At 39.2% G+C, this 8,518-nt stretch overlaps 1 protein-coding gene across 3 annotated transcripts in view; it reads right to left on the bottom strand.

Annotated features, from left to right (window-relative positions):
* CASC1 (cancer susceptibility candidate 1) overlaps window positions 1–8,518 on the bottom strand; it is a 62,203-nt gene that overhangs the window by 41,264 nt on the left and 12,421 nt on the right. For 2 of the 3 annotated variants that reach the window (XM_006771019.2, XM_015568676.1), the window contains 3 exons: window positions 8,115–8,206; window positions 4,989–5,090; window positions 4,002–4,139 (listed from right to left, as the gene is read on the bottom strand). In XM_006771019.2, the coding sequence (XP_006771082.1) occupies window positions 4,002–4,139; window positions 4,989–5,090; window positions 8,115–8,206 (332 nt within the window). The remainder of the gene's footprint in view (window positions 1–4,001; window positions 4,140–4,988; window positions 5,091–8,114; window positions 8,207–8,518) is intronic. The other variant, XM_015568677.1, reaches the window with a different exon arrangement.

Below are 8,518 nucleotides of genomic sequence, written 5' to 3'. Positions count from 1 at the left end.
AGTGATGGGATTGGGCCTGCCCTCTGCCACCCGGGAGCAGGCCTAAGCCAGCAGGTCGCTATCTCCCGAGGGGTCCCAGACTGTGAGAGGGCACCGGGCCTCTAGTATACTATAAAAGTAAATCAATTCTGACAAACAAAGAAAAGGTGAAAAGGGGGATATTCCAATATTTTTGAATCGAAGAACAGATCTTATTGTCAGTAAAATAAACAGAGGAAATAATTTTTATATTCTTTAAGAGCACAGAAAAACAGTGTGATTTCCTCCCAGAACTCCACGCGAAGAATTCTCAAGCAGGAGTAACAGCAGATCGTTCGCTACCTAAGGCTGGGGCACAAGAGGAGCCGCACCAACGTGAGAACAATGAGGAGGGGGAGGAAAATCACCAGCGTTTACTGGATGTTTACCGGGTGCCGGGAACTATTCTAAACGCTGTGTGCGCTCTAATTCACTGGATCCTCTTCCTAACTCTGTGCGCGGGTCCTGTTATGGCGCCTACTGTATAGATGAGAAAACTCAGGATTGTCCGGCTCCGCCCGTAAGAAGCTCAGGGGACACCGCTCTGTCCTAGCAAGTAAAGAGCTGAGCAGACTGGAAGGCCAGCAACTCTTCTTTGATCCGTAACTGAGGGGTGACACAGGGCAGGTCCCTGCCCCTCACGATTGGAGAGACTCCCAGGTGAATACTCAGGGACCGGACTGAGCAGGAGCCTGGGCCGGAACCAGGGCCCGGAGCTGTAAGAAACGAGCTGCTGGAGGCTCAGCGCGGAGGACAGGGTCGAGGGAGGCGGGGAGCCCACGGCACTGTGGCTTGGACCCGCAGGGGCTCCACCATTCCCCACAGTAAACGCAGGAGAAACATCCCTCATGCTCAGGCACTGGGCGGGGAAAGGGAGCCACTGTGAAAGGCGCCGGGACATCCTGTTCTCCTTCATGAGGCCCGAGCTCCGGAAACTAATTAACCAGAGCCTGACCTGCTGGAGTTTTATCAGACCTGCCTCACCTGGGGGACCCGCGGGAGTTTTATCAGACCTGCCTCACCTGGGGGACAGGAAAGAGCCGACCCCAGCTGGCTGCAGTCACCCCTCCACCGGAGAGAGGTAGGATAAATTAAAGACACGTGTGAAGTTCCTGCCCCCAGGGCACAGGGCTGCTAGAACTGAGGCCCATCACAGGACTAGAGAACGCTTCCCCTCCCCTGCCCTCCCTCACCACCGCCTTACTCAACACCTGTTTACAGCAGTTCCTTTTATCCACCACATCAGGTCCTGCTCTCAAGAAAAGGTGAGTAGGCATACCAAAAGGCAAAAACAAAACACACACAAAAAAACCCACACAATTTGAAGAGACAGAGCATTAGAACTAGACATGGCAGGGATGTTGGAGTGATCAGACTGGGAATTTAAAACAACTGTGTTGAACATAATATGCTAAGGACTCTGTGGATAAATATGCAAGAATAGGTGGATAACATTAGCAGAGAGATGGAAATCCTAAGAACGAACCAAAAAGATATCCTAGAGATCAGAAACACTGGAACAGAATTGAAGAATGCCTTTGGTGGGCTCGCTGGCAGCCTACACGCAGCTGAAGAAAGAATCTCTGAGTTGGAGGACATATCAATAGAATGGAAAACCAAAAGCAAAGGAGAGAAGGCTGGAAGAAAAACAGAACAGAATATCCAAGGACAGTGAGACAATGACTAAGAGCAGCCCCCACATAATGGGAATACCAAAGGAGAAAAAAGAGAGGAAGGGACAGAAGAGATATTTGAAATAATAATGACTAAGAATTTCTCCAAATTGAGTCAGAGGTCAAACCACAGTTCCACAAAGCTCAAAGAACATCAAGCAGGATAAATGCCCCCCGCCAAATTATACTTAAATATATCATTTTCAAACTATAGAAAACAAAAGATAAATTTAAAAATCCTGATGGACACCGGTAGGAAAAAAACGTCTTACCTTTAGAGGAGCAAATAGTTACAACCAACTGCTCATAAACCACGCAAGCGAGGAAAGGGTGGCAAGATATTTAAAGTATTGGGAGAAACTGAGGCACAGCATGGTCAAGGAACAACTAGTAAGTGGCAGAATTTATCTCTGAACACTGACACAGATGATAAATAGAAAACTTCTAAATTAGGAGAGGCCACATGATAGTGTAGAGTAGTATGGACTCAAACCAGACAGTGGGTTTCAGCTCTCTCCACCTCTTACTACCAGTGTGATCCTGGGCAAGTTCTTTTTTTTTTTTAATATATTTTATTGATTTTTTTACAGAGAGGAAGGTAGAGAGATAGAGAGTTAGAAACATTGATCAGCTGCCTCCTGCACATCTCCTACTGGGGATGTGCCCGCAACCAAGGTACATGCCCTTGACCGGAATCGAACCTGGGACCTCTCAGTCCGCAGGCCGACGCTCTATCCACTGAGCCAAACCGGTTTCGGCTGGGCAAGTTCTTTAACATCTCTCTGCCTCAATTTCATCTGTAAAATGGGAACGATGGCGCCTTCCTCACAGGGTTATGATGAAAGTTCAGCAAGTTACTCTTTCCAAAGCCTGGCATAGTAAGCGTTATCTCAAAGTTTGTCAAAGAAGTAATTTGATAACTTGGAACTTGATGTTTACCATGGGTTCTCTGCTCTCCAGTCCTTTCTGTTGCTCTTGTGCCTTCCTGCTTTAGTTTCCCATTGCTGTGATTTCTCTCTTCTGCTGTCTCCTTTCAATTACCCTTTTCTCATCTTCCCTACTACTCATTACTTGTACTTCCCACATTCGTAACAGCAAGATACCACTTCTCGCTCCTCACTAGCGAACTCCAGTGCTACCTCCCACAGCCTCCCTGCTAATGGCCGAGCACCAGACTCCTGGCCCAGTATCATACCATGGCAGCCTCCCGGGTAGAGAGCACATGCAATGGCGAGAACACTGTATGATGAATCCATTGGTGTGAAATACCTCACAGTGTGTGGGAGGCTCTACTCAGCAAAGCTACCATTTGGATTTGAAGATCAAATAAAGAGCTTTACAGAGAAGAAAAAGCTAAAGGAGCTCACCACCACCAAACCAGTACTACATGAAATGTTGAAGGGTCTTCTTTAAGAAGAAGAAGAAGTAAAAAATATGAACAACAAAATGGCAATAAATATATATCTATCAACAATTGAATCTAAAAATCAAAATAAACGAAGGAATCTAATGAACACAACACACGGATGAATAAAATAGAAGTAGAGGCATGGAAACATGGAACACACTGATGAATCTCAGAGGGAAGAGGTAGGGAGGGTTAGGAAGAGATTAACTAAAGAATTTATATGCATATATGCATTACCTACAGACACAGACAATAGGGTGGTGAAGGCCTGGATGGGCAGGATCTGGGTGGAGGAGGGCAATAAGGGGAAAAGTGGGGGGACATCTCTAATACTCTCAAGAATAAAGATGAAAGGAAATACAACAAAAAGAAAGGGAAAACTTTAAAAAAATAAAAATAAATGAAGAATGTTTTCTAGCATTTCTAAGTCTACTGTAAAGTAGTAATTCTTCAGGCTGGTCTGTCCATCTTGTTTGCAAAAATAGAACATAGGATTTCTTAATCATCTTTATACTTTCCCTGCCTGAATGAGTAGGTGCCTGGCACACAGTTAACAATAAAAATGTGTGTACTGCATCACTGAATAGTGAATAATGCCAGCTGATAATAAAAGTATGCACTTTCCCCCGAAATTATTTACATAAATAGAAGCAACTTAATTTTTCACTTGAATTAGATACACATTACAATTAATACTTCACATTTATGTTATGTTGACCTCACCTTAGGCATCAAGAGGATTTTAGGAGTTTAAAAAAAAAGGTTAGCAAATATTTTTCTCCATAGCCAAGGAAGCAACAGTGTTATTAATTGGCAACTATCATATTTATTTAATTTCTATTTTTGGAATTATTTTGTAACTTAAGTAATTTAAAATTATAGAATAATACTCAAGTACTTACATATAGCACTAGTTTACTCTTTGCAATTACTTCCTCAAATGTCTCATTTTTTTCCTCTTTCCATAAGCTAATGAAAGTGTTAATTTCCTGGGCTACTGAGGGGTCAGGACATCCATCACAGTGAATGTAGTGCATCCACTGTAGAGTAAAAATATTTGAAGGTTCACACTGATGCAGTTCAACCAAAGAGTAAATTATGTTTAAGTAAGAGTAAATTCTTGTTTAAGTATGAGCTCTCATAACATAGTTTTCCCAATTTAGGCTAAAGATATATTATGACTTTAACCAGTTACTGGATTTATCTCTAAAATAACTAAATTCCTCTTCAGAAAAATAATTTTCAAGCATTCAAATAAATACATATTTATTGTCATTTTAATTTAAAAACAATATATGGGCTGGCTTTGTTTTTGCTTTCCTCTCTAATCCTAGAGCTCCTATATTTACAAAAGCCAACACTTGGGCTAATTTCTACTTCTTAAATGATTACTAACTGTTCATTTCCATTAGCATTTTAGTATGAACCCTTCCAGTCATTTGGTAATCTAAGCAAATTCTACATTTGTAATCATTTTGTACTTAAAATATTTTGCTTAAAATTATACCATAATCATATTTTGTCATACTATTACAGTTTTTCCTTTTTCTTCTGATAATCACCTATATTGTTTCTAAAGTTAATGCCGTTTTGAGCAACACTAGATTGCCTCAAATCCAGTTTTTATATTTTAATTTAGGATAATTTCCTCAGTAAAGATTCCAAAAATTAAATGTCAAAGGATGTAAATGTTTCAAGGACCTTATTATTGACAAATAGTTGTCTGCAAAGCTATATGAGTTTACTTCGCTATAATCAATCTGTCATATTAGAGATTTTTTTTTATAGACAAATTTAGAATTTCTTAAGACTAAAAAAGATATCAGACTATAACTCCCTCTTGTGGTACAAAAGTATTATCTCAAAAAAATAATAACAGTAAGTCTTACCTGAGAATACAATCTATGTTCTCGTCTCATTTTCTCTGCTTCAGAAAAACATTTCTCTAATATATAAAGTTCTTCAAGTTCTTCATTTTTCCTTCCTAGATCCTGTTGCAGGGGAATACATAGATTTTTAATTTCAGCTTTGTGTTTCATAAGTAGCATAAAATTTACTTGGCAAAGTATTTCGTTTCAGAACAAATATTATAATTAGCTTGAATGTAACTGATATTTCTAAAAGGTTTCATCTGAAACAGTGGTTTGCAAAGTGTGGTCTGCAGACTCCTGGTGTATCTCAAGGCTCTTTTGGGAGGTGGGAGGTCAAATACCTTTTCACAATCTGCCTTTCTCACAGTGTACACATTTGCACTGATGGTGCAAGACGGTATGAAACTGCAGACGACTTAGCGTAAATCAAGGCACAAATTGTAGTAGTAGCCATATTCTTCAGGGGGGATGGGTATTAAACTGCCAGTTTCATGTGAGATTGACCAGATGAAAAAGTGATCATTAACTTTATCAAATTTCAGCCTTTAAGTATATGTCTTTTTAATATTTTGTGTGATAAAATGGGAAGTAAGCATAAAGTATGTCTGCTGCATATCAACAGACAATACCATCTTGAGGAATAAATTCTTGTGTACTTATTTGAGTATTATGGCAGACATTCTCTCAAAAATGAATGGAGCATGTCACTTCCAGGAGACAATTTAAAGCATTTGTTGCCAATTCAAGCTTTCAAATAAATTTCAAATTTTAGAAAATTGGTATCTACCACTGTGAGAGTTTTGAAATCCTTAAGAACTTTTTCTGATTTGATTAGAGATTACATTAACGTTTGTGGTTTTTAAATTTAATTAATTTTAATCCTCACCTACAACCAAGATACGTGCCCTTAACTGGGAATTGAACCTACTACCCTTCAGTCCAAGGGCCGACACTCTAACCCAGTCGTGGGCAAACTACGGCCCGTGGGCCGGATCCAGCCCATTTGAAATGAATAAAACAAACAAACAAAAAAAGACCGAACCCTTTTATGTAATGATGTCTACTTTGAATTTATATTAGTTCACACAAACACTCCATCCATGCTTTTGTTCCGGCCCTCCGGTCCAGTTTAAGAACCCATTGTGGCCCTCGAGTCAAAAAGTTTGCCCACCCCTGCAACCACTGAGTAAATCGGCCAAGGCATGCTTGTGATTTTTTCTGTTTTTTTGCAATGAATGTGTCAGTATTTCTCCTGGCTGGGTGGCTCAGTTGGTTGGAGCGTTATCTTGTACATTAAACGGCTGCACGTTCCACCCCAGTGTTGGGGTGCGAATGGGAGATAACTGACTTATGTTTCTCTCTCTCCACACACACCCCATCCCCCGCTCTCCTTTCTCTCTCAAATCAATCAACATAGACTCAGGTGAGAATTTAAAAAATAGTAATAGTAAAATAAATAAAAATGTATCCACATTTGCAAGCAAATAATTCAGTGAACCAAACTTTTCCAAGCAACCAACTGCAAAATCATGCATGAATACAAGATTTATTCACAGTGTAAAATAGATCAATGTTTCAGTGTAATAGAGTATAAAAAGTCCATTGATATGGTTTTAGATTTCAGATTAAGAACTACCACTTATTGATTTTTGGTACAGTAATAAAGAAAAATATGCACAATTATTTGGAAGTCTAATGCAATATTCCTTTTTTTCAACTACATATCTGTGTGAGGCCAGATTTTCTTCATATATTTCTGTAAAAAATACACATTGTAACAGAATATTGAAGTAGATATGAGAATCCAGTTGTCTTCTGTTAAGTCAGACATTAAAGAAATTTTAAAAACATAACCAATGCCACTCATTTTCCTAATTAAAAAATATATATATATAATGTGTGGTGATGGATGTTAACTAGACCTATTGCGGTGATTGTTTCACAACATATACAAGTTTTAAATCATGCTACACACCTGAAACTAATATAACGTTTTATGTTAATTATAACTAAATAATATATATATTGTACAAATAATTATATATAGTTGTTTCCTTAAAATGTCAATGTGCATTAATTTTTATTAATGTTTCTTTTTAACAATGTTTAAGTCTATTAATATAATGTTTTTAAAGTTTTTACTTATTTTTTGTCATTAATCCTTACCTGAGGATATTTTTCCTTTGATTTTTTAGAGAGAGTGGGAGGGAGGGTGGGAGAAACATCGATGTGAGAGAGACACATCGATTGGCTGCCTCCCACACATACCCCAACCAGGGCCAAGGATGGAGCCTGAAACCGAGGTACGTGTGCCCTTGACCTGAATCAAACCCGAGACCCTTCAGTCCAAGCACTGGCGCTCTAACCATCGAGCAACTGGCTAGGGCGCTCAGTTTTTTTGTTTGTTTGTTTGTTTTTAAGTATATTTTATTGATTTTTTATAGAGAGGAAGGGAGAGGGATAGAGAGCTAGAAACATCAATGAGAGAGAAGCATCGATCAGCTGCCTCCTGCACCCCTGCTACTGGGGATGTGCCTGCAACCAAGGATCATGCCCTTGACCAGAATCGAACTTGGGACTCTTCAGTCCCCAGGCCGACGCTCTATCCAGTGAGCCAAACCAGGTAGGGTAGGGCGCTCAGTGTTAATTTCTACTATGGTAAATGTTGAGAGATATAACTAATATTTAAAAAGCTCCTGTGGGTCTTCAATTTTTAAGAGTAATGAGGTTGTTTTTTTCCTGAGATCAAAATACTTCAGAACTACTGATCTGAAAAATTCTGGTGAAAAGAGAAGTGAAACTAAAAAAGAAGAGGTAGAATTTGAATTTTTTTTTTTTTGGTCCCTGTTTAATTATCTATAAAACAGATTGAGGATAATATCTTAATATTTACAAGCAAGGGCTCAGATACAAGAGTACTTATGTCCAGGTCTGGCTTTGACCTAGCTTGATTTCTCAATTTCTTTAACTGTGAAATGTGGATGACATGTCATTAATCTTATGGTAGAATTAAGTGAGTAAAGCCAGTTCAGATAGGCCTAAATGTTACTGGTAGCTTCTGGAGGAGAATGACATTAAATGGCCCAACAGATCTGATAGCCATATAGTTTGTCTTCACTAATAACATCATTAACATTAATTTACCTTTGCTTCAAGCTGTTGCCATTTTTCTTTCTCAATTTGTTCTATTTCAAGCCTTGCTAGTTCTTCTTTTTCAGATTTCACACGGGCTTCCTCTAAAGAACAAAAAGACATTTTTTTAACTGATAAAATCAATCTATTTTTAAGCCCTTAAAGTTCCTTCAGGTATTTGCAAGATGCAATCATGATAACAGAAGTAATGACCTTTATTATGTGACTAGTAACCTGGTGCACGAAATACGTGCACATTAAAAGGGAATTAATTGCCCTAGCCAGTTTGGCTCAGTGGATAGAGCATCGGACTTTGGACTCAAGGGTCCCAGGTTTGATTCTGGTCAAGGGCATGTACCTTAGTTGCAGGCACATCCCCAGTGGGGAGTGTGCAGGAGGCAGCTGATCAATGTTTC

This window comes from Myotis davidii, unplaced genomic scaffold (genome assembly GCF_000327345.1).
Source record: "Myotis davidii unplaced genomic scaffold, ASM32734v1 scaffold385, whole genome shotgun sequence".
Taxonomy (NCBI): domain Eukaryota; kingdom Metazoa; phylum Chordata; class Mammalia; order Chiroptera; family Vespertilionidae; genus Myotis; species Myotis davidii.
This window is presented reverse-complemented; position numbering and strand designations above follow the sequence as displayed.